This window comes from Heterodontus francisci, chromosome 10 (assembly GCF_036365525.1).
Source record: "Heterodontus francisci isolate sHetFra1 chromosome 10, sHetFra1.hap1, whole genome shotgun sequence".
NCBI lineage: Eukaryota > Metazoa > Chordata > Chondrichthyes > Heterodontiformes > Heterodontidae > Heterodontus > Heterodontus francisci.
Genome location: NC_090380.1, coordinates 76,577,246 through 76,604,456, shown reverse-complemented (window position 1 = coordinate 76,604,456; position 27,211 = coordinate 76,577,246). Strand labels below are relative to the sequence as shown.

The window sequence follows — 27,211 nt, the reverse complement described above, 5'->3', positions numbered from 1 at the left end:
AACATCTTATTTCATGATCCTAGCTTCTTGTTTGGCTTGCTTAAAACCGTTCCTCATCATGATTTCAGCTCTACTAAAATGAAAGGAGAAAGCCTTTGGATGGAGGAAATTTGCTATTGCTAGGATTTCTTTGCAATGGAATAGTCTGTATACCTCAATTAATAATTAACTTCCTTGTGAGCAATCTGAATGAAACAGAAGACTCAAAAAAATCTATTTAAAAACTCACGGCTCTAAAGATTTAAATCCATGCTTTCTTGTTTGAGGTGAACTGCAGCACAGCAAGATGTAAATGTAATTTGATATAGCATAGCATATGTGCCAATTCAGTGATAAAATAAAGTGCAAACATTACAGAAACTGAATTTAGACTAGTTCTATCTAACCTGAATGGAGCTCCAGTATGACTAAATAACGTACAGATAATTGTCATTTTTTTTGTGTGCAACAATGTATTCACCATTTGGCAAAGGGGGGGGGGGCGAGGAAACAAAACAAAAAATATTCAATGCTTGTATGTTATGTTTTAGATGGGCTGTCATGTTTAATTACAAATAGGGATTTTTTGGCACAAGCAATTTAAGGACTGCTCCACAACATTTAATGCAACATAATGGAAAATTTTAATGAACAATAATTAAACAAAATGATTCAAATATACTGTACAACAAAGCAAAATAACACGATTCCTTCAATAAATTCTAGATTTCATGCTTATTTACACAGGGGTGTCCATCCTTACGTATTTCAGCTTAGCTCTGCTGTGTTTTCAAAGACTTGTGAATGGTAAGAAAATTTTACTGCAATCAATGACATCAGCTCACAGAGAATTAGATTTTACTGGCCTGTTGTTACTGCGGAGCAAGAGCAAAAAAGCAATTTCTAAGTGCAGAATGTCACATCTGCAACAGGGGAATAATGTTTTATCACCTGCTAAATTTATTTACTCTATAGCAAAGACAGAGTAAGTAACAAATTATCTAATATTGGCCTATCATATGTCTCTGGATAGAAAGAGAAACCCTAATTTTTCAGTGCAGCTTTAAAAAATGTGATTATTTGGCAGCTTGTTGGCACCCAGAGTCAAGCAGCTGCCGACCAATTAGAAGCAAGGGTTCAATTCTGAGGCTGTCATTTGTTTCCATCTGCAACCATAGAGAATGATATTTGTCTATTTTCAGCATGACTAATAGAATAAATTCCATGGTGATTTTACAATGGCGGGAGAGAAGCAAACAATTAACTCTTTCTTGCACTAAGCATGCCTTTTAGCATTTTTTTTTTGTGAATAGAAGGTCAAGAGGAAAATTGAAAGATTACTCAGTGTTAAATGCATCCCCTGATGGCAGCATAGACGGGCTGTGATAAGCCTCTTCGCAGAATGAGTGATGACCAGCTTCTACTGAGGGGTTTTAGGAAGGAAAGATAAACCTACCACAATTTTAGTTATATTTAACAGTAGGAGAATGAAATCAAATTTATGTTACAGTTTTACTGCTGTCACCATTAAGTTTACTCATCTAAGAGATCTGAACTACAGATCTTTGAGGACAGGAACAAATCTCTGCTGTTTGCATACTATATATGCTTCAAGTTGATATTGGATTCAAAGTTCTGTAATTGCAATATACAATCTGGTTTCTCCAGTAACCTTTAGCAACATTTACATTAAACTCACTGCAGCTAATTTTTCACTTCTGTACAGTAGAATCTAAGACATATAACACAATATCACTTATGCAAATTGATGTTATTTATTATAAAGGTGTGGTGCACCTCAAAATATATGTCTCGAAATTTGCAATCAAGTGTATAGTGTTACCTAATATATCCACTAATCTATGCAATACTACACTTGCATATCACTGGAGGGTGGGACAGAGTGTCTTAGTAGGCAGAGTTGATTCAATGTTGTTTTATATTAATCCTTTGTGGTCGAAAATGAAAAGAGTTTATCAGTCTAATTGTACAGTACTAGTTTGCTACTGCTGATTGTAAGTTATTTTATTAGCTTGAGACTGCACAATGCATTAAAACAATATTGGGGACAAAATCCAATTCATTTTAGTTAGGCAGTAATTTCTAAAGCTGGGATTGTTTTCCTTAGAGAAAGTTAAAGGGAGATTTAATACAGGGTTTTGGTAGGATTTTGATAGTTTCATCTTTGATAGTTTCCACTGGCTGAAGGGCAACAATCAGAGGACACAGATTTAAGGCAAAAACTAGAGGTGAGAGGAGAAATTTTGTTAGTGTGAGTTATTATGATCTAGAATGCATTGCCTGAAAGGGTAGTGGAAGCAAATTCAATAGTAACATTCAAAAGGGAACTGGATACTTAAATGGGGAGAAAATTGCTGGGCTATGGAAAAATAGGGGAATGAAACTAGTTCAATAGCTCTTTTAAAAAGAGTTGGTACAGGCACAATGGGTCGCGTTGTCTCTTTCTGTGCTGCAAAATTCTATAAGGTTGGCATATTTACCTGGATATCTTAGCCACACTCAGCTAAGACTCTATTTTAATACCCTTCAGTATGGCAAGAGTTGGCTTTTAGAATAATGCGCACAATCACAATGATCAAAATAACTCACCCTGCTGTACAGATGCAGAAGACATCTTGTATCAACATGGAGGATTAATAAATATATATTCAAGTGGTTCTTTTTTTTTTTTTGCGATAGTTTATTACTCAGTACACATTTTTCCAACATGGTTGTGCCTGCACATAATAGCATTTTTGCAACTGGCACTGGGTAGGGCATTCTCCATATGGATAACAAACTGTCAGGATTTCCAGGACAAGAATTGAACTGAACATTCCAGACACAGTTAACTGTTTTATGCAATGGGGAAAATAGCCATGAAGCAGGTGGTTAGCACCGCAGCCTCACAGCTCCAGCGACCCGGGTTCAGCTCTGGGTACTGCCTGTGTGGAGTTTGCAAGTTCTCCCTGTGACTGCATGGGTTTCTGCCAGGTGCTCCGGTTTCCTCCCACAGCTGAAGACTTGCAGGTTGATAGGTAAATTGGCCATTATAAATTGCCCCTAGTGTATGTAGGTGGTAGGAGAATTGTGGGGATGTGATAGGGAATATGGGATTAATGTAGGATTAGTATAAATGGGTGGTTGATGGTCAGCACAGACTCGGTGGGCCGAAAGGGCCTTTTTCAGTGCTGTATCTCTCTATGACTCTATTCTCTTGTACACAAACTAGATTTGAAAGTCTTGCCTGAAGTAGGCAAAGACACAGGCAAAAATTAGATGAATGCTTGTAGAAAAGCAATACACACGTAACTGTGGTCAATCTCTGTACAAAGAGGCAGGCTGTTCAACTGAATGAATATCTACATAATTACATTTACTTCAATTCCAACTGTGCCATAAGTAATTTCTATTCAAAAATATTCTTTTGGGCCTCCTTATCTCGAGAGACAATGGATACGCGCCTGGAGGTGGTCAAAAATATTGTAAAAGATTAATAGTGTTACTCAAAGATTAGTATCACTATGTGGAACAGATCAATTTAATCAAAGAGTTAACTATGACGTCCCTCTTTTCAGATTTACAGGACTAGTTTCTGGTCTTTCTGTTTATGAATTGCTACAAAGGAGGTGAAGATTATTTACAGCCACAGGTGAAGCAGATGTTGGCCCCACTCTGCAAATCTTTTCAGATATCTCTAAAGGGCTCAGCAGGGCTATATCCCAGGCCAATGTGAAAGGAGTTGCTCAGAGCCCAAATGTGTCCTGCCCAACTGCATAATGTTGTGCATGGCCAAATGCATATGATTACTGTCAAATCATACACTGCCAAAGACATAAATCAATGGCCTGCTTCAGCAGGTGTATAATATTTTCCGGGAAAAATCCCCTGAAGGTTTCAGGCAGACACAATGGAGATTCTGGAAACAGATGGATCCTCCAACTATTTGGCAGCAAAGTATGCACTTTGCTCCTTTAGTGGACAACTTTTCCATGGCTGTAAATAAGAGTGCCTCTTTGCAAATGGAATCTAGCTCCCAGTGCCCCTTCAGTGCCCTCAGAAACAGAAATAGCTTTTGTAGCAGAGTGCAGATGGAAGATGACAAATTTGAGTAGGCAAAAAAAAATAGCTTAATACAAATGCACATTGGAACTGAAAACAGACAGCTGAAGAGTCATTTTGAAAAAAGATTTACAAAAGCAGGTGTAGTGGATCATTATACACAGAACTATCTGCATATCACATACAAAAATCTTCAAATGCAAATTCTGGCATTCCACATACTTTAAATTTAAAAACGATGCTTTTCATTCTACCTTTACTGTATAGTGTACTCCTATTAATTTCAAGTGTTTTTTCTGTGCTAACAAATTCAAATTATCCAGAATTAAACAATTAAAATAACAGCACTGAAGACTTCTTTCATGCAAAAAAGATCATATTCAAGTAATTTTGACTTGAGAAGTAGACTGTATTGGGAAATTGCAGGCTGGAAGGACAGTAATATGAATTTACCAGAGATATGGGATTAGGAGATATTTTGACCTTAGGTAGAGTGCTTAATTTTCAAAACTGTTCTCCCAGTGAACATCCTTCAACTGCCTGGAATTCCCTCCCTCTTCATGGAAAGGGGTGGGGGGGGCTGGGGAAGAGACGGAGAAGTGGGGGCGAGAGGGAAACAGATGGAAAAGTGGGGGAATAGAGGTAGAAAAGTAAAGAAAGAATTGCATTTATATGGCCTTTCATGACCTCAGTACGTTCCAAATGCTCTACAGCCAATCAAGTACTTTTGAAGTCTAGTCACTGTTGTAAAGTAGGAAACATGGCAGCCAATTTGCACACAGCAAGCTCTCACAAATAGCAATGTGATAATGACTAGATAATCTGTTTTTGTGATACTGATTGAGGCACAAATATTGGCCAGGACATGAGGGATGTTTTACGATCACCTGAGGGGGCAGAGCAGGCCTCAGTTTAATGTTTCATCAAAAAGACGGTACCTTCAACAAATCCTGAAATGGAGCTTGAACCCACAACCTTCTGACTCAGAGCAGAGAGTGCTACCAACTGAGCTGGAAAGTGGGGGGGGGGGGGGGAAAGAGAGAAGGAAAGGGGGGGGGGAAAGAGAGAAGGAAAGGGGGGGGGGAAAGAGAGAAGGAAAGGGGGGGGGGGAAAGAGAGAAGGAAAGGGGGGGGGGAAAGAGAGAAGGAAAGGGGGGGGGGAAAGAGAGAAGGAAAGGGGGGGGGGAAAGAGAGAAGGAAAGGGGGGGGGGAAAGAGAGAAGGAAAGGGGGGGGGGAAAGAGAGAAGGAAAGGGGGGGGGGAAAGAGAGAAGGAAAGGGGGGGGGGAAAGAGAGAAGGAAAGGGGGGGGGAAAGAGAGAAGGAAAGGGGGGGGGAAAGAGAGAAGGAAAGGGGGGGGGAAAGAGAGAAGGAAAGGGGGGGAAGAGAGAAGGAAAGGGGGGGAAGAGAGAAGGAAAGGGGGGGAAGAGAGAAGGAAAGGGGGGGAAGAGAGAAGGAAAGGGGGGGAAGAGAGAAGGAAAGGGGGGGAAGAGAGAAGGAAAGGGGGGGAAGAGAGAAGGAAAGGGGGGGAAGAGAGAAGGAAAGGGGGGGAAGAGAGAAGGAAAGGGGGGGAAGAGAGAAGGAAAGGGGGGGAAGAGAGAAGGAAAGGGGGGGAAGAGAGAAGGAAAGGGGGGGAAGAGAGAAGGAAAGGGGGGGAAGAGAGAAGGAAAGGGGGGAAGAGAGAAGGAAAGGGGGGGAAGAGAGAAGGAAAGGGGGGGAAGAGAGAAGGAAAGGGGGGGAAGAGAGAAGGAAAGGGGGGGAAGAGAGAAGGAAAGGGGGGGAAGAGAGAAGGAAAGGGGGGGGAAGAGAGAAGGAAAGGGGGGGAAGAGAGAAGGAAAGGGGGGGAAGAGAGAAGGAAAGGGGGGGGAAGAGAGAAGGAAAGGGGGGGGAAGAGAGAAGGAAAGGGGGGGAAGAGAGAAGGAAAGGGGGGGGAGAGAAGGAAAGGGGGGGAAGAGAGAAGGAAAGGGGGGGAAGAGAGAAGGAAAGGGGGGAAGAGAGAAGGAAAGGGGGGAAGAGAGAAGGAAAGGGGGGAAGAGAGAAGGAAAGGGGGGGAAGAGAGAAGGAAAGGGGGGGAAGAGAGAAGGAAAGGGGGGGAAGAGAGAAGGAAAGGGGGGGAAGAGAGAAGGAAAGGGGGGGAAGAGAGAAGGAAAGGGGGGAAGAGAGAAGGAATGGGGGGGGAAGAGAGAAGGAAAGGGGGGGAAAGAGAGAAGGAAAGGGGGGGAAAGAGAGAAGGAAAGGGGGAAAGAGAGAAGGAAAGGGGGGGAAAGAGAGAAGGAAAGGGGGGGAAAGAGAGAAGGAAAGGGGGGGAAAGAGAGAAGGAAAGGGGGGGAAAGAGAGAAGGAAAGGGGGGGAAAGAGAGAAGGAAAGGGGGGGAAAGAGAGAAGGAAAGGGGGGGAAAGAGAGAAGGAAAGGGGGGGAAAGAGAGAAGGAAAGGGGGAAGAGAGAAGGGGGAAAAAGGAGGAGGAAAAGGGGGAAGTGGAGGAAATGGGGACAGAGGAAAATTAGCTCTTCTCAAATGGGACACGAATAGGGAAGTTACAATTCGACAAAGTGCAACAATAATTTGTATTTATACCTTTAACGTAGTAATACATCACAAAGTGCTTAAGAAAGAGGGTTACAAATTTATCACCGAGCCACGTAAGGAGATATTAGGACCAATGACCAAAAACTTGGCCTCAGAGGTAGGTTTTAAGGAACATCTTAAAGGAGGAAAGAAAAGTAAAGAGGTGGAGAAGATCAAGGAGGAAATTCCATAGCTTAGGGCCGAGACAGCTGAAAGCATGCTTGAAGTGGCTAGAATTGGAGGAGTGCGGTTATCTTGGAGGGCTGGAAGAGATTATTGAGGTAGGGAGGACAAGGCCATGTAGCGATTGGAAAATATGGATGAGTATTTTAAAATCAAGGAACTGCTTTACCGGGAACCACTGTAGGTCAGCCAGCAGACTGCAGACTTGGTGCAAATTCGGGCATGGGACAGCAGAGTTTTGGATGACCTAAAGTTTACAGAGGGTAGAAAAATGGGAGGCAGGCCAGGAACATGTCAGAAGAGTCAAGTCAGAGGTAATAAAGGCATGGATGTGGGTTTCAGTGGCAGGTAAGCTGAGGCATTTGTACAGTCAGGAAAAGTTATGGAAGTGGAAACATATGGTCTTAATATGCTAGGTTAAGGAGTGAAAAGAAAACAAATCTACCAAGATTCCTGCTTCTGACCTCTTCTGCAAGTGTAAGTAGATGGGCATCAGGTAGGAAGCCAACAAAGTTACTTTTGATGGGCTTGCAGTCAAATTACCCTGCAGTATTCACCATTAAGGCTGACACATGAATAATGGCTATCATGCAAAAGTTCCCCACCAGTTAATGTTTTCAAGAAAGAAAGAATGAAACAAATGGCAGAGAAAATTCTGAAAAGAAAGGAAAATTAAAAATGCAGTTATTGCTTATCTCTTAAAATCTGATTAAACCAAAAGTCACTGAGGTACAGATGCTTGAAGGAACCTGTCAGAACTAATTCTACTGCTCTGTCTCTGTGCCATCATATATGGTTTCTCCCAACTCATGTGGCAGATGGATATGACTTTTAAATTTACCATGCAGGAGTGTAAACTTGTAGTGTTTTAAGCTAATTCCTGTTTAGTTAAAATGTGCTAAGTGGCAGCTAATTATATAAAAATGTTAAGATTACCTACTGTGTTTTCATCTTCCTTATTCTTTTGAAATTTAGTTCAAAGAAAGATACAGATGGTTATCATCCAAATAAGGTGGCAGGGGGAAACTATTAGGACACTTATTTTAAGAGGTTGCCAATATATGGGATCGTCTCAGGTCAACAATCACAATCCTGTGCAAAGGTCCAGCTCTGGAACCATATCTCAATTTTTAAAGAAAATCACAGAACAGGGTTAAGTAAATAAGTTTAAAAAAAAGAAAAACTTACATTTACATATTTCAGAAATGACTTAAAATACTTTATATACAAAAATTGAATTTTGTAACAATGTCAAAGTCAGCCCATAATACACCAGTGCCAAAGTTTCTGCCATCTTTTGCTGGCAGCTAACAATAGAAATATTTAGCAAAACATGAACTTGCAAATACTATAAAGAGAAACACTTGGCACTTTTCCCCTTGATATAGTTACGTCACAATTAGAATGAGATCTAACCTTTTCTTGTGGTTCCTGGCCAGCTAAGGATTAACAAAGTACAAATGGGAATATGGGAAAGCGTCAATGGGAATCAGGAGGAAAACTCTCCGCTGTTGGAGCCATACCTCGCACAAAGGAAGATGGTTGTGGTTGTTGGAGGTCAATCATCTCAGCTCCAGGTGTTCCTCAAGGTAGTGTCCTAGTACCAACCACCTTCAGCTACTTCATCAATGACCTTCCTTCAATCAAAGGGTCAGAAGTGGGGATGTTCGATGATGATTGCACAATGTTCAGCACCATTCATGACTCCTCAGATACTGAAGCAGTCCATGTATATATAGATAGATTGGAGAGTTGGGCAGAGAAATGGCAGATGGAGTTCAATCAGGGCAAATGCGAGGTGATGCATTTTGGAAGATCCAATTCAAGAGTGAACTATACAGTAAATGGAAAAGTCCTGGGGAAAATTGATGTCCAGAGAGATTTGGGTGTTCAGGTCCACTGTTCCCTGAAGGTGGCAACGCAGGTAAATAGAGTGGTCAAGAAGGCATACGGCATGCTTTCCTTCATCAGACGGGGCATTGAGTACAAGAGTTGGCAGGTCATGTTACAGTTGTATAGGACTTTGGTTCGGCCACATTTGGAATACTGCGTACAGTTCTGGTCGCCACATTATCAAAAGGATGTGGATGCTTTGGAGAGGGTGCAGAGGAGGTTCACCAGGATGTTGCCTGGTATGGAGGGCGCTAGCTATGAAGAGAGGTTGAGCAGATGAGGATTATTTTCATTAGAAAGACGGAGGTTGAGGGGGGACCTGATTGAGGTGTACAAAATCATGAGAGGTATAGACAGGGTGGATAGCAAGAGGCTTTTTCCCAGAGTGGGGGTTTCAATTACTAGAGGACACGAGTTCAAAGTGAAAGGGGAAAAGTTTAGGGGGGATATGCGTGGAAAGTTCTTTACGCAGAGGGTGGTGGGCACCTGGAACGCATTGCCAGCGGAGGTGGTAGATGCGGGCACGATGGAGTCTTTTAAGATGTATCTAGACAGATACATGAATGGGCAGGAAGAAAAGAGATACAGAACCTTAGAAAATAGGCGATATGTTTAGATAGAGGATCTGGATCGGCGCAGGCTTGGAGGGCCGAAGGGCCTGTTCCTGTGCTGTAATTATCTTTGTTCTTTCTTTGTATGTAGAAATGCAGCAAGACCTGGACAATATCCAGGCTTGGGCTGATAAGTGGCAAGTAACATTCGCGCAACACAAGTGCCAGGCAATGACCATCTCCAACAAGAGAAGCTAACCATCTCCCCTTGACATTCAATGGCATTACCATCACTGAAACCCCCACTAACAACATCCTGGGGATTACCATTGACCAGAAACTGAACTGGAGCAGCCATAGCTACAAGAGCAGGTCAGAGGCTAGGAATCCTGTGGCGAGTAACTCATATCCTGACTCCCCAATGACTGTCCACCATCTACAAGGCACAAGTCAGGAGTATGATGGAATGCTCTCCACTTGCCTAGATGGGTGCAGCTCCAACACTCAAGAAGCTCCACACCACCCAGGACAAAGCAGCCCGCTTGACTGGCACCCCCTCCACCAACATTCACTCCCTCCACCATCAACGCACAGTGGCAGCAGTGTGTACCATCTACAAGATGCACTGCAGCATCGCACCAAGGCTCCTTAGACAGTACCTTCCAAACCTGCGACCTCTACCATCTAGAAGGACAAGAGCAGCAGATGCATGGCAACACCACCATCTCCAAGCCACACACCATCCTGACTTGGAACTATAATCGCCGTTCCATCACTGTTTCTGGGTCAAAATCCGGGAATTCCCTTTCTAACAACACTGTAGGTGTAGCTACCCCACATGGACTGCAGCGATTCAAGAAGGGAGCTCACCACTACCTTCTCAAGGACAATTATAGATGGGCAATAAATGTTGTCCTAGCTAGTAATGCCCACATCCCTGGAACGAATAAAAAAAAAAATACGTTGTACAGACCATTCATCTAAACACGATTAAGTAATGATTTCCCAAGATTTTATTCCTGAGTAAAACTACCTAGCTAGTTAACTGTCAAATGTCCTCGGTTTTAGCTTTGTAAAATACAATGACCCCAATATTGACTGGGGCGAGTTCCTTGAGCAGGGAGAAGTTTGTTTGGGAAACCCAGAGCTCCAAGTTTCTCCACATGCTGTGAAACTTCACAGTGTGACTTTTTTTGTTCCAGCAGATGCCTCACCTGGAAGCTAATCTGATTGACAGATTTGTCTACCTGTTGGCTGGGGAGCACTCTAGAAAAGGACACAGCCCTAGGAGCAGGTAGAGAGCCTGTAGCTGCATTCGTGGGAGCGTGGGGGTTTAGGACACAGGGTGGAAGGTCCAATCATCGATTCCAGGGGATCCGATCGTTTGGGGGGTGAGGGGGGGTGGGGCGGAGTCCCATGGTAGGCAGGGAAGGCAAGCTTGATGAACTGGGAGGAGGCACTCCTGCTACACAGCAGTACTGTAAAGACACTTACCTTTCCCAGAAAGCAGTTCTCACCTTTGTTTACCTGCTGGGAAACCCACGTGGCCAGGAAGACAGGTTAAATGAAACACGCAGCTTCATATAATATTAACTGGCTAATCCACTACCTGGGAACAGGTAGGTTGCCCGCCTCCCCTAATCCCCTATGTCTCTAGATTCTCCTCCATTGCAACTGGAAGCGGACAAGTTGATAGAGATGTAGAGGCACTGGACAAAGTACAAAAAAGATTTACAAGTGTGACACCAGAACTGAGAGGTTATATCTATTAGGAAAGATTGAACAGGCCAGAGGTAACCTGATAAAAGTCCTTAAATTTATGAAAAGGATAAGGTAGTGAAGATGTTTTCACTTGTTGGGGAGACCAAAACTAGGGGCCTGGGATGAAGGGGTTGTCTTATGAGGAAAGGTTGAGCAGGTTGTGCCCATACTGATTGGAGTTTAGAAGAACGAGAGGTGATCTTATTGAAATATGTACGATTCTGAGGGGGCTTGACATGGTGGATGCTGAGGGGAGGAATTTCTTCTCTGAGAGTTGTTAATCTTTAGAATTCTCTTCCCCAGAGAGCAGTGGAAGCTGGGTCATTGAATATATTCAAGGCTGAGTTAGACAGATTTTTGATCTACAAGGGAGTCAAGGGTTATGGGGGGCAGGCAGGAAAGTGGAGTTAAGGCCACAATCAGGTCAGCCATGATCTTATTGAAAAGTGGAGCAGGCTCAAGGGCCAAATGGCCTACTCCTGCTCCTATTTATTATGTAAGATAGTCACTAACAAATGTAATAGGAAATTCAGGAGAAATTTCTTTACCCAAAAAGTGGTTAGGATACAAAACTCACTACCACAAGGAATAGTTGAGGTGATTAGCATAAATGCATTTAAGGGGAGGCCAGATAAATACTTGAGGGAGAAAATAGAAGGATAATATGAAGAGGTTGGGAGGAGGCTCTTGGGGAACAGCAGGGGTCAACTTCTGTGCTGTACGTTCGACGTAGTTGCATGTAGGTTGCACAGTTTGATCCACATAGAGTTTATGCAATCCTGATATAAAGAAATTACGGAAACTGCTGCGAAATCTGCACTTTGTAGAAATGGCCCAATACACTGGAAAACCTCTGGGTAAAAAGAAAAAATCCTCCCACCTTGTTCCCAACTCACTCTTCACAGCTTCTACCTGATACCACTGAAATGGGAAAGACTTGCCCCATGAACTGGGCTAGGGATGGAGAAGGAGTAGAACAGCACCATGTGATATTCCACAGAAGGAGAAAAAGAAGTGTGCCAGAATGAAGTGGGGGAGAAACATTGCCACTGTAAACTGGCGTAGAGTATGGAAGAGGCGGACAACTTGAATTAGGAGGGAGGAAATAGTGTCAGAGTGAACTGGGAAGAGAAGAAGGGTACCAGCATGAACAGGAGAAAGGGGAAGTGTAGCTCCATGAACTGAAAGGAAGGGGATTAAGAAACAATTTAACTATCAGATAACCACAATAGCCCACAGTCCCTCCACAAAAAAAATGAAAAAAATAATTCCTGCAACTTTTGCCACAACCTTATGTAATTTTCCAGTAGCCCAGGTAATTGCTCATGTTCTGTCATACACATTCGTATCTGTCTTATTTATTATTTAGACAATAATTTGGAACTAAACAATAGTGATTACCTCATTGCTTTGATTACATCATAGCACAATTAATCATAACATAAGCATGCATTCTGGAATTACTTTTCTAATGAGCTTAAGCTGAACTGTCAATATAGATAATCCGTGCAACAACCTGCATTGATATAACACGCTGACAAAAGCAAAGCATTTTGTCCAGATTCTATTACAAGGTATCGGCTTCTTTATGCCAGTACTGCCAGATCCCATGCTCCCTTAATTATTGCTCCCATGCTAATAAATGAGTGTTCCTGATAATAAGACTTGGCATAACATCATTGTGAACATCTTCACAGAAGTCTGTCAGTACACAGAATCATACAGCACAGAAGAAAACCATTTGGCCAATTGCGTCTGTGTTGGCTCTTTGAAAGAGCTATCCAATTAGTCCCATTGCCCTGTTCTTTGCCCATAGCCCTGCAAATTCTCCTTTTCAAGTTAAATTGCAAGAACATAGATGAGTGATTCAATGAGTTAAATGTTATATATATTTAGCTGAGTAGCTGCGTAATATAACACAGCAATGTCATTATATTAATGTAGATTCTGACAATGGATTTCAGATTTCTTTCTAACCATTGGTGTTTTATTGCCCTCTATTGACAAATCAATGTAACAATGATATTTCTGGACTAATAAAGGACTTCTGTAGAAACAGGAAAGTTCTTGAGGGAATAGGAGGATAAGAAGATAAATTGTATAGCAAAACAAAAGTCTCACACAGGATAACAAATGTACAATATGGTGGTTTTGAAATCTGTTTGGTGGGAGGGGGCAGGGACAAAGAATAATGGAAATTATTTTACACTTGTAACACCTAAATTGCACTTCAGAACTACATCATTCTAAGAGGTTTCCAGTGTGAACCAGAAAAAAACAAAGTTACACCATTCCAAAAAACCTCCTAGCAGTTAGATTGGAGCAATGTGGCACACGGAGACTCGAAAAACAGTGGGAAAGGAAACTCAAAAGAAAATCAAACCATAAAAGAAAAATGCACCACAGTGGGGAGTGACTGAAAGGTGTGGAAATTTCAGTCAGTCTTAATTCCCCATTTCAGTTTTCTTTTTAGGCTTATTTCTCTTTAATTCTCTGCTCACATTCTGACCTCCATTTAGATTAATTTTTAATTTGAGGCTTTTTATTTAATCAAATTTTTCTCTTTTTTTGCCACTATTTCCAATCAATTTCCTTCATAAATGATAGCTGATGACAAAGCCAAATAATTACCTATTTGAGGCAGCTTAAAAATATGCTGGAGTGCACTTAGATCTATAGTTGTCAAGGATACAAAATAATGTGAATCAGTATCCATTACTCAATACAAACTGCATCATTTCAACTGTAGTTTGCAGCAAAGATTATTAGATTATAAATTGAGAAGTCAATAAACAAATAAATAGACACTGGACTAAGTACAATGCTTCTGGGCAACTGTAAGCTACCTAACCCAGTGGCAACAAAATTTTGAACATTAATTTTTTTCCCTGCGATGAGAATATATATGTATACTAAATAAGTCATGAACAAATCTGAGGAGGGAACCATACAATGTTTTAGGTGAGGTTTTTTGTATTCCTGGATTTAGCACAGTTCTTTATTTTCTATATAACCTCAAAAGGGAAGGCTGGAGTTTCCTCACACAGTTGTTTCTAATATACTGTATTGAAAACCACATTTTCTTTGAAAATGCTGTTTCAAAGAACTCTCAGCATTTAAAGAATGGTCACTAATAGCAGCTATATTGCTACAATTGCTGAAAGTCATGCATAATCAGGAGTCTAATGATACCAATGCACAATGCTTGTGATACATCTGATAGTTATTCTCAGTCATCTCCTGCAGATATTAAATACAAATCATAAACAATGTCTTTTGTAACCACAGTATGCATATACTGCATGGATAAAATGTCATTAGTCAGTCGATTTGGTTTAGAACAATACAAAAATATTGTTATCGACACAAATAGGTATTGAATCAATATGTTGCTACAGTGTAGTACTAAGAAGGTGCTGCATTGTTGAACATGCAGACAAAGGAGTTAATAAAGTGAGGGAAATCCTAAAAAGGTATCAATCACCTCTCAATTACAAAGAGGACGAGTGATTTAACAAAAATTGGGATTTGATTTGAAACATTTTAAGGCATATCCTTTCACATGCATCAGATAGGATTGGGATATACTATTTCCCATTTTCAATGAGATGAACAAATGAAAATTCTATCATCTCCAACAGGATTGTGCTACACGGGTTTACAGAAATGTGAAGGCAGCGATAATGTAGTAAATCAAACTACATTTGCTGGTTCACGTGGATGCAATAGATCAGTGACACTAACTGAAGAGGGAGTTTTCACAAAGCTCTAGCCATATTTATTCCTCAACTGACATCACCAAAGCAGATTAACTGATAAATTACTTGATTGTTGTTTGTGGGACCTTGCTATGCACATATTGGTTGCCAGATTTGTCTACAAAACTGTAATTACACTTCAAATTAATTCACTGTTGTGAAGTGCTTTGGAACATCCTGAGCATATTGAAAGTGCTACTTAAATGCAAGTTTGTTCTTTCTTTATAATCTGTTTTGCCCAAAATGTCTTCAAATTACTACCAGTTACATGGTGTTGCGCACTAGATATTAATCCTTAGTTACAAGTTGATAAAACATTCAATATTGGTTACTGAATAATAATGTTAATTCTGTAAAAAGGTGTGCAATTTGTAATGGTCCAGACTGAGAATATTGGAACTTTATTGCACTTTCCATACACAAGAAAGCGAGAGTGGTCCTAAAGGAAGAGTGCTAAATTGGGGGAAGGCCAACTATACCAAAATTCGGCAGGAGCTGGGGAATGTAGATTGGGAGCAGCTGTTTGAAGGTAAATCCACATTTGATATGTGGGAGGCTTTTAAAGAGAGGTTGATTAGCGTGCAGGAGAGACATGTTCCTGTGAAAATGAGGGATAGAAATGGCAAGATTAGGGAACCATGGATGACAGGTGAAATTGTGAAACTAGCTAAGAGGAAAAAGGAAGCATACATAAGGTCTAGGAGGCTGAAGAAAGACGAAGCTTTGAAAGAATATCGGGAATGTAGGACCAATCTGAAACGAAGAATTAAGAGGGCTAAAAGGGGTCATGAAATATCTTTAGCAAACAGGGTTAAGGAAAATCCCAAAGCCTTTTATTCATATATAAGGAGCAAGAGGGTAACTAGAGAAAGGATTGGCCCACTCAAGGACAAAGGAGGAAAGTTATGCGTGGAGTCAGAGAAAATGGGTGAGATTCTAAACGAGTACTTTGCATCGGTATTCACCGAGGAGAGGGACATGACGGATGTTGAGGTTAGGGACAGATGTTTGATTACTCTACGTCAAGTCGGCATAAGGAGGGAGGAAGTGTTGGGTATTCTAAAAGGCATTAAGGTGGACAAGTCCCCAGGTCCGGATAGGATCTATCCCAGGTTACTGAGGGAAGCGAGAGAGGAAATAGCTGGGGCCATAACAGATATCTTTGCAGCATCCTTAAACACGGGTGAGGTCCCGGAGGACTGGAGAATTGCTAATGTTGTCCCCTTGTTTAAGAAGGGTAGCAGGGATAATCCAGGTAATTATAGACCGGTGAGCCTGACGTCAGTGGTAGGGAAGCTGCTGGAGAAGATAACTGAGGGATAGGATCTATTCCTATTTGGAAGAAAATGGGCTTATCAGTGATAGGCAACATGGTTTTGTGCAGGGAAGGTCATGTCTTACCAACTTAATAGAATTCTTTGAGGAAGTGACAAAGTTGATTGATGAGGGAAAGGCTGTAGATGTCATATACATGGACTTCAGTAAGGCGTTTGATAAGGTTCCCCATGGTAGGCTGATGGAGAAAGTGAAGTCGCATGGGGTCCAGGGTGTACTAGCTAGATGGATAAAGAACTGGCTGGGCAACTGGAGACAGAGAGTAGCAGTGGAAGGGAGTTTCTCAAAATGGAGACGTGTGACCAGTGGTGTTCCACAGGGATCCGTGCTGGGACCACTGTTGTTTGTGATATACATAAATGATTTGGAGGAAAGTATAGGTGGTCTGATTAGCAAGTTTGCAGACGACACTAAGATTGGTGGAGTAGCAGATAGTGAAGGGGACTGTCAGAGAATACAGCAGAATATAGATAGATTGGAGAGTTGGGCAGAGAAATGGCAGATGGAGTTCAATCAGGGCAAATGCGAGGTGATGCATTTTGGAAGATCCAATTCAAGAGTGAACTATACAGTAAATGGAAAAGTCCTGGGGAAAATTGATGTACAGAGAGATTTGGGTGTTCAGGTCCAATGTTTCCTGAAGGTGGCAACGCAGGTCAATAGAGTGGTCAAGAAGGCATACGGCAGGCTTTCCTTCATCGGACGGGGTATTGAGTACAAGGGTTGGCAGGTCATGTTACAGTTGTATAAGACTTTGGTTCGGCCACATTTGGAATACTGCGTGCAGTTCTGGTCGCCACATTACCAAAAGGATGTAGATGCTTTGGAGAGGGTGCAGAGGAGGTTCACCAGGATGTTGCCTGGTATGGAGGGCGCTAGCTATGAAGAGAGGTTGAGTAGATTAGGATTATTTTCATTAGAAAGACAGAGGTTGAGGGAGGACCTGATTGAGGTGTACAAAATCATGAGAGGTATAGACAGGGTGGATAGCAAGAAGCTTTTTCCCCCAGAGTGGGGGATTCAATTACTAGGGATCACGAGTTCAAAGTGAGAGGGGAAAAGTTTAGGGGGGATATGCGTGGAAAGTTCTTTACGCAGAGGGTGGTGGGTGCCTGGAACGCGTTGCCAGCGGAGGTGGTAGACGCGGGCACGATAGCGTCTTTTAAGATGTATCTAGACAGATACATGAATGGGCAGGAAGCAAAGAGATACAGACCCTTAGAAAATAGGCGACATGTTTAGATAGAGGATCTGGATCGGCGCAGGCTTGGAGGGCCGAAGGGCCTGTTCCTGTGCTGTAATTTTCTTTGGTCTTCGTTCATTAACTCTGATGTTTTGTAGGTTGTATTGAAATTACAAATTCCATTCACAATTTAAAATACATATGATTTATACATAGCTACTTAATAGATTTAGAACCACAAAGGTATATTTTCATGCACTGCCAATTATGCATGATGTACTTGCCAGGTGTGGGTTATGTGCAACTGTTAGTGTACTGTAGGAAGGACTGTAAATTGCACTTCTATTGGTGTGGCAATATGCCATGTAGTTGGTTAGTTAAAAGAAGAAGAATTTTCCATTCTCCATCTTGCACTTAAGGGAGTACAAAATTTACATTGGTAAAATATAGCTGAGAGTTAGAATCAACCTAGTTTGCTTTCAGTTCGCTTATTTTCGGCAGATTTCTCAGCACTTTAACTGTTATAAGCATTACTTGGAACCATTTAATATTGGGCATCGGTATAAATTCAAAATGCCACTAAGCATATACCAAATACCACTTGCTAATGAGAATACAACTGAGACCAAGGATATAATAAATCTGCTATTCTTGGTAGAATTGCACTGGTTCCTGCAGTAATAATTTTATGTTACTACATATTTCTGGTACTTCAGGATAGCTCGCCTGAGCAAAGTTGCCAATTCAGTGTCTATTCTGTCATGATATGCTGGAATATGATGCTTTAGTCATGGTTACTATCAATTTGTGTTCAGAATAGACAGATCACTATTTTCACACCGTTCACTTAGTGGCTCCCAAATCAACATTTCTGACAGTAGCTGATAGTGGCTCCAGAATACAGCGATTTGCCTGTTCACCGCATTAGGCAGAAGGTGGTCAGCAAGGTATTATACGGCCAACTCCACCAGTCCCAAAATCAGCTGATTTCATCAACTGGACTGGAGACTGGTTGGAATTGTAAACATTTTTCATTGGAATGTTATGAAAATGAGTGATGGGAAATCAAAAAAAGGCCCTAAGACAGAACTAGGGAACTCCATTAGTATCAAGACGCTGCCAGGAAGGGGTTAAGTTAAAATACTGTGGCCTGGATATTAAAAAGGGGCAGGTTAATAACTTCAGACTTGGTCTGATAAGTGGCAAGTAATATTCACATCACGCAAGTGCCAGGCAATAACAATCTCCAACATGAGAGAATCTCACCATCTCCCCTTAACATTCAATGGCATTACCATCACTGAATCCCCCACTATCAACATCCTGGTGGTTACCATTAACCAGAAAGTGAACTAGAGCAGCCACATAAATACTGTGGCTACAAGAGCAGATCAGAAGCTGGGAATTCTACAGTGAGTAACCCACCTTCTGACTCCCCAAAGCCTATGCACCATCTACAAGGCACAAGTCAGGAGGGTGATGGAATACTCTCCACTTGCCTGGATGAGTGCAGCTCCAACACCACTCAGAAGGCTCGACACCATCCAGGACAAAGCAGCCCACTTGACTGCCGCCCCATCCACCACCTTAAACATTCAATCCCTCCACCACCGCACACAGTGGTAGCAGTGTGTACCATATACAGGATGCACTGCAGCAACTCACCTCACCCCCTTCGACGGCACCTTCCAAACCCACGACCTCATCTAACTAGAAGGACAAGGACAGCAGACACACGGAAACACCACCATCTGCAAGTTCCCCTCCAAGGCACATACCATCCTGTCTTGGAAATATATTGCTGTTCCTTCACTGTCACTAGATCAAAATCCTGGAACTCCCTCCTTAACAGCACTGAGAGGGTATCCATGCCAGATGGACTGCAGCATTTCAAGAAGGCAGCTCACCACCATCTTCTCTAGGGCAATTAGGGATTGGCAACAAATGCTGGTTTTGCGGGTGATGCCCACATCCCATGAAACAAATAAAGAAAATGTAGGCAAGTGGGAGAGAATGGTGTTTTGGACATGAAACCAGAAGTGCAAGTTTCCCTGCATGCTGCAGAGTTTTTTTTTATTTTAGAGATACAGCACTGAAACAGGCCCTTCGGCCCACCGAGTCTGTGCTGACCATCAACCACCCATTTATACTAATCCTACATTAATCCCATATTCCTACCACATCCCCACCTTCCCACAATGTCCCTACCACCTACCTACACTAGGGGCAATTTACAATGGCCAATTTACCTATCAACCTTCAAGTCTTTGGCTGTGGGAGGAAACCGGAGCACCTGGTGAAAACCCACGCGGTCACAGGGAGAACTTTGTGACAGGTTCCAACTGGGAGGTCAGCCTGATTGATAGGCTTGACTTCCAGTGGAGCGTGGAGCAGTGCAGGTCATAGGAGCAGGTAGGTCTGATCTCCAACCAGTGAAGGTGGGGAGGTTGGTGGGGGGAAGAAGGGCATCCTGGTATAGGGAGGGCTTTGTATGACAGGTGAGGCATGGGAAAGGCCAGGGGAACCACTCTTGCTTCTCCTGGCTCACAAGCAGTGCTGTGAAGACACTTACCTTCCCCCACACTCGCCCCCACCCGAAGCCATCCACGCCTCACTTCAGTTGCTGAGTTTCCCACCCACTGTAAAACCTGAAAAGCAGGTTAAATCAGAGGCTGCAAACCTCACTAAAACATTTAAATTGGAAATCCACTCCCTGGGAATGGGTTGGCTGACCACCCCATGATCTGCCTCCGTAACTCAGCAACTCACCAAGGCTCCTTCAACAGCACCTTCCAAACTCTGCCATCTAGGAGGACAAGGGCAGCAGATGCAAGGAACACAACCATCTGTAAGTTCCCCTCCAAGCCACACACCATCCTGACTTGGAACTATATCGCCATTCCTTTGCTGTCGCTAGATCAAAACGCTGGAACTCCCTACACCACATGGACTGCAGCAATTCAAGAAGGTGGCTCACCATCAACTTCTCAAGGGCAAATAGGGATTGACAATAAATGCTGGTCTAGCCAGTCATGCCCACATCCTGTGAAAGAATTACAAAAAACAGAAGTGGTGGGTTGGAAGTGAGGTTCAGATTTTTAAAATTTTCACCCCTGCTCCCAACTGACCTGTTTTTGTGTGCTAAGATTCCACCACTCATCCCCACCCAAGTGTCAGAATTATTAAAATGAAGGAAAGACTACTGTGATTCCTTTAAACACAAGAGAGGGAATAGGGAACAATTCTTGCAAAAGATAATCTGTCTGAATAGGCCAAAGCAACACTGGTTAGGTATTTACTGCCCAGGGCAAGTTTATGGAAATTATTTCAGGGAAATTTTCTTCATTCATCTGTCTGCCTACAGTATCCCAATCCATCCATACATCCGCCCACCACTAGGTAATTTGAAACCACCAGTTTATAACTATTGACAAGGTCAAAGGATACCGACAAGGAAGACTATTCAGGCCATACTAGTTTATCCCTCCCTTATCCAACAGTTTCTTAAATGATTCCAGTTTTTTGCATCTACTAACCTATCCAGAAAGCCACTCCATATCATTCTAAATTTGCTTTTCAGCAGTTTGGCTCAGTGTTCTCTTTTTGCATGTACTGTGTCAGTTTAACTGCAAACAACAATTTGGATTTAGAGTAGGAAAAAGTCAGTTAAAACCAGAAGATTTGAGGTACCCAAAGGTATATCCAGAATAGGGACAAGTCCCAGATATCTTGGGCGCTAAAGAGCCTCTGAAGTAGCCAAGTTGGAGTCTTAAGCTGAAATACCAGTTTAGCCTGCTCTTAGCTCATGACACCATCTTAGTAAAGGCATTAAAGCTTGGATTCGGAGGATCATTAAGGGGCTGATTGTCACTTAAATTGCCTGTTAGCATTCATTAAGGAGGCTGCACAGCATTTTGGTGGCTAACACTTGAACTATTGCCTTTTCTGAACAGTGACCAGCTGATGGGGAGTAAACAAGTCATTGCAGAGGATTAAGTGCTAAAGGTGATAAAAGGTATATCATCTTTTACCACTCCCTTGCTGAAGGTTTGAAGAGGACTTCTGAAATGCAACAGGAGACTTTCTGGGATATATTGTTAAGACTTCACTAACACTCTCAAGATTTATTCCTGAAGGACTTCACCCAAGAGCAAATGCTGTGCTACTATACCTTATAGGAGTCACCAGGAAAAAGGGAGTGCTTGGTCATGAGCATCTTGCTAGGGGTCTCCCTCTGTAGGAGGAATAAGAGGAGGACATGAGGCCAGGCAGAGGAGCACCAGCTGCTTCAGGAGATGGGGACAGGAGTGCAAGGTGGACTGCTTCCATCAGGATCTCCAGGCCAAGTCAGAGAACCTGTGTGCCCTCTCACTCGGTCCCTGAACCATCCTGAAACATGTCAGAACATTCCACACCTTCAGTGGAAGTGGGTGCATGGAGCCCACATACTGCTCCATGAAAATTGCACCTAATGCTTGAGTGCTAAACCTGCACATGTTTGCTTTAACACCTCCAGGCAAGTTAAAATTAGGGCAATCAGCAATTAGGTTCAAAATTGAGTGCTAAAGCCAGACTTCCAAACAAACATGTCTCATTACCACAGCACCCATTTAGTGCTTGTTTTCAACCTTCTACTAAAGTAACACCCAGGATGTCCCAATAACACTCACTTCCACTTCATCCAGATTCGAGTTCTAAAATATAACTAACAATGTTGTTTCTGTATTGAAAAGACGTGTGCTTTCAGCTTGTGTTTGTGCTGGATTTTTACATAATGTCATAGCTTTCTTAAAATGCACTGTACATATCAGCATAATTGCAAATATACTTCAGATCACAGCATAGAGCAAACCCTGTTTCTAGTAGCTTTTGGGGTCCACACAAGTGCTGTAGACACATCACAACTATCAGCATTTCTACAATGACGTTTAAGTGTTAGCGTTATTACATCCAGCGCTTTAGGCTAAGAATCGTCCCAGAATGCCCCTAAAAGTGTTTAGGTGCAATCGTGGGGTTTCACTGATAGCAAAAATGAGAGTGCATGGAGGTGGCCTTTTCTCTTGGGTTGGAAATTGGTTGGGAGATAGTAGTGAGAGGGGTTAAAGAGTGGGTACACTGGTAGGATGTGACAAGTGGTGTTCCCCAGGGATCTATTCTGGGGCCTAAAATTTCCACCCATATGTGTTAATGGCTTGGATGAAGGAATAGTGAGTTGTATATTCAAGTTTGAAAATGACAAGTTAAGAGAGACAGCAAGTATTGCAGATGGGACCAGCAAATTGCAAGGAACATAGATTAAGTGAGTCAGCAAGACTATGGCAAATGGAATGCAATATGAGCAAATGTGAGGTCATCCACTTTTGACCCAAGAAAAACAATTCAGAGTTTTTTCTAAACGGTGAAAAACCAGGAAATAGAATCATAGAATGGTTACAGCACAAAAGTATGCTATTTGTACAGGTGAGTTCGTTCTAGCTCTCTGCAAGAGCAACTTAGCTTTTTTTTAAAAATTTGTTCATGGGATGTAAGCGCCAGTGGCAAGGCCAGCATTTGTTGCCCACCCTTAATTGCGTTGGAGAAGGCGGTGGTGAGCCACATTCTTGAACCGCTGCAGTACATGTAATGTAGGTACACCTACAGCACTGTTAGGGAGGGAGTTCCATGATTTTGACCCAGTGACAATGAAGGAGCAGCGATATAGTTCCAAGTCAGGATGGTGTGTGACTTGGAGGGGAACTTGCTGGTGGTGGTGTTCCTTACGTCTGCCGACTTGTCCTTCTTGGTGGTAGAGGTGGCGGGTTTGGAAGGTGCTGACTGAGGGGCCTTGGTGCGTTGCTGCAGTGCATCTTGTAGATGGTACACACTGCTGCCACTGTGCATCGGTGGTGGAGGGAGTGCCAATCAAGCAGGCTGCTTTGTCCTGGATGGTGTGGAGCTTCTTGTGTGTTGTTGGAACTGCACCCATCCAGACAAGTAGAGAGTATTCCATCACACTCCTGACTTGTGTCTTGTCGGTCATGGACAGGCTTTGGGGAGTCAGAAGGTGTGTTACTCGTCGCAGGATTCGTAGCCTCTGACCTGCTCTTGTAGCCATGGTATTTGTATGGCTACTCCAGTTCAGTTTCTGGTCAATGATAACACCCAAGAAGTTGATAGTGGGGGATTCAGCGATGGTAATGCCATTGAATATCAAGGGGAGATGGTTAGATTCTCTCTTGTTGGAGATGGTCATTGCCTGGCACTTGTGTGGCGTGAATGTTACTGTAGGGTATGATTCGGTGAGTATGTCAGGCTGATGCTTAACTAGTCTGTGGGACAGTTCTCCCATTTTTGGCACGTCTCCAAATGTTAGTGAGGATGACACTGCAGGGTTGACTTGGCAGGGTTTACTCCTGAGTTTCCTGTGCCTAGGTCAATGCCAGGTGGTCTGTCCGGCTTTGCTCTTATTCGACTTTTCTGTACTGGTTTTGATACAACTGAGTGGCTTGCTAGTCCATTTCATAGGGCAGTTGAGAGTCAACCACATTGCTGTGGGTCTGGAGTCACATATAGGCCAGGTAAAGGACAGCAGATTTCCTTCCCTCAAGGACGTGAGTGAACCAGATAGGTTTTTACGACAATCGGATCATAATGGTTTCATGGTCACCATTAGTGAGACCAGTTTTTTATTCCAGATTTATTGATTAACTGAATTTAAATTCCACCAGCTGCTGTGTGGGATTTGAACGTGTATCTCCAAAGCATTAGTCCTGACCTCTGGACTACTAGTCCTGTAACATTACCACTATGCTACCATCCCCATAGCTACTCCCTGCTCTTTCCCAGAAGCCCTTCAAATTTTTTCCTTTCAGCTGCTTCTCCAATTGCTTTTCGAAAGCCACAATTGAATCTGTCTCCACCACACACTCAGACAGTGCATTCCAGATTGTAACCACTCACTGCGCAAAAAAGGTTTTCCTCACATCACCTTTGTTTTTTTTAAGCAATCACCTTAAACTGGTGTCCTCTGGTTCTCGACCCTTCTGCCAATGGGAACAGTTTCTATCTGCTCTGTCTAGACCCCTCATAACTTTGAACAGCTACATCAAATCTCCTCTCATTCTTCTCTTCCCTAAGGAGAACAACCCCAGCATCTCCAATCTATCAACATAACTGAAGTCCCTCATCCCTGGCACCATTCTCGAAAGTCTTTTCTGCACCCTCTCTAAAGCCTTCACATCCTTCCTAAAGTGCAGTGCCTAGAATTGAACACAATACTCCAGTTGAAGCTAAACCAGCGTTTTATACAGGTTCATCATAACTTTCTTGCTTTCGTAGTCTATGCCTCTACTTATAAAGCCCAGGATCCCATATGCCTTATTAAAACGCTCTCTCAACCTGCCCTGCCACCTTCAACGATTTGCGCACATATACCCTCACGTCTCTCTGCTCCTGCAACCCCTTTAGAATTGCACCCTTTAGGCTGTATTGCCTCTCCTCGTTCATGCAACCAAACTGTATCATTTCACACTTCTCTGCATTAAATTTAATTTGCCACATTTCTGCCCATTCCACCAGCCTATATTCTCTTGAAATCTATCATTATTCTCCACACAGTTCACAATATTTCCAAGTTTTGTGTCATCTGCAAATTTTGAAATTGTGCCCTGTACACCCAAGTCATTAATATAGATCAAGAAAAGCAGTGGTCCTAGTACTGACCCCTGGGGAACCCCACTATATACTTTCCTCCAGTCCAAAAAAACCTTTCACCACTACGTTGTTTCTTTTTACTCAGCCAACTTCATATCAATGCTGCCTCAGTGCCTTTTATTCCATGCGCTTCAACTATGCTGAGAAGCTTATTATGTAGCACTTTATCAAATGCCTTTTGGAAGTTCACACACAACATATCAACTGCATAATCCTCATCAACCCTCTTTATTACCTCATCAAAAAAATGTAAAGGAACAAAGAGATTTGAGAGTCCAACTGCAAAAATCAATAAATTCCTATAAAAAGTAGTCGATATGTACAAAAAGCAATCAAAAAGTGTAATGGAATGCTGCCCTTTATCTCAAGTGGGCAGGACTACAATGGGGAGGAAATTATACTTTGGTTGTATACAACCTCGGTCACACTCCATGTGGAGTACTGCATTTAGCTCTGGACACTACACCTCAGCTCGGATATAGTGGCCTCGGAAGGGATGCAGTGCAGGTTCTCCAAAATAATACCAAGGTTTAGGGGATTAAATTATGAGGACAGGTTGCATAAATGTGGCATTTATTCCCTTGAGTTTAGAAGATTGTGGTGATTTAATCTAGGTATATAAAATGATTAGAGAATTCAATAATATATATACAAAGAAGCTACTTCCTCAGGTGGAGAGTCGTGAACAAAAAGACATAATTTTCAAATTAGAATTACGCCATTTAGGAATGAAATCTGGAAGCTCTTTTTGAGAGCGATAGATTTTTGTTAGGTGTGCGAAATAAGGGAGATGGACAAAAGGGGAATAAATGGAGTTGAGGTGCAGACCAGCTCTGGTCTAACTGAATGGGGGAATAGGCTTGAGGAGCTCAAAAGCCTACTCCTGCTACTAAATGGGCTTATTAAAATAAAATAAAATCAAGATTGGCAACTCATCAAAAGAATAGAAACATTCATTTGAAGTCCAAATATCTTCTGGTCTAATAACTAAATTTTCAAAATTTAAGGCAACAACAAAATCAATAGCAAATACATTTTATCAGGATTGATCTCTTTCCTTCCTTCATTTCTCACCATTTTTCCCCTTCCTCCTTTCCAAAAGGTTTATTGGGCCCTTCCACAAGTGACCATTCTTCATGCATGAGTTGCGATGATGTGCTCTTTGGTTTTAAAGAATTTCAAAGCCCAACCTAATCCTGTCCACAGATGTATATTTCCACCAGAGGTTCCTGGAGTCCCAGTAGATTTTCCCTCCACAACCCAAGATATTCATGCCAATTGTAGTACCCTGACCACTAACTTGACCGAGTTCAGCTAACTCAACGTAGAATGGGAATTAAGATTGGAACAGTGGCACAGTGGTTAGCACCGCAGCCTCACAGCTCCAGCGACCCGGGTTCAATTCTGGGTACTGCCTGTGTGGAGTTTGCAAGTTCTCCCTGTGTCTGCGTGGGTTTCCTCCGGGTGCTCCGGTTTCCTCCCACATGCCAAAGACTTGCAGGTTGATAGGTAAATTGGCCATTATAAATTGCCCCTAGTATAGGTAGGTGGTAGGGAAATACAGGGACAGGTGGGGATGTGGTAGGAATATGGAATTAGTGTAGGATTAGTATAAATGGGTGGTTGATGGTCGGCACAGACTCGGTGGGCCGAAGGGCCTGTTTCAGTGCTGTATCTCTAAATCTAAATTCCTTGTTCGCATAAGTCAGATATTTATTAACGTGGCAACTGGATAAACTACTTAGTTAAAAAATGATGGAATACTGAACAATTAGTACAAAACACTTTCTGTACCTGTCATTGGGTCAAAAAGTTGGTTTGCTTCCAGGTCTGTGAATGTGTTGAAACAGGTGGGACATTTAAAAGAGGCTCTGTTGGTGGAATCACGTTCATCTGTCTCAATCCTTCGCCTCATGTGGTCAAGTTTGTACTTCACCACATTCACCAGAAGGCGGTAGTTTATGAAGTAATAATTGTGCCTTGTAGTTTTACCATCTGGAGCAGTTTCAACTCGCATTCTACTTTTAATAAATTTGTCATTTTTCAGTGTATTCAAGACTGCTCGCAGTTGTTTGCGGTCAAATTTCAGTAGCTCCAACATGTCCTCCTCTTTGACACAAGGGTTTCTAATGAGAATATCCAAGGCCAGTGCATGTTCCAGCCCATAAAATCCTCTCACAACATATTTGGCAAGACGTTTCAAAGCTGCAGGCACCTCAGTCACAACATCTGGATCAGTCATCTTTAACCTT

The 27,211-nt window shown here is 42.4% G+C and overlaps 1 protein-coding gene across 2 annotated transcripts in view; it reads right to left on the bottom strand.

The window, feature by feature from the left end:
* The window catches only part of gtf2e1 (general transcription factor IIE, polypeptide 1, alpha), an 82,776-nt gene that overhangs the window by 45,239 nt on the left and 10,326 nt on the right, over positions 1-27,211 (bottom strand). For both annotated transcript variants that reach the window (XM_068040830.1, XM_068040832.1), the window contains one exon: positions 26,754-27,208. In XM_068040830.1, coding sequence (XP_067896931.1) covers positions 26,754-27,201 — 448 coding nt within the window. In that variant the 5' untranslated portion in view covers positions 27,202-27,208. The remainder of the gene's footprint in view (positions 1-26,753; positions 27,209-27,211) is intronic.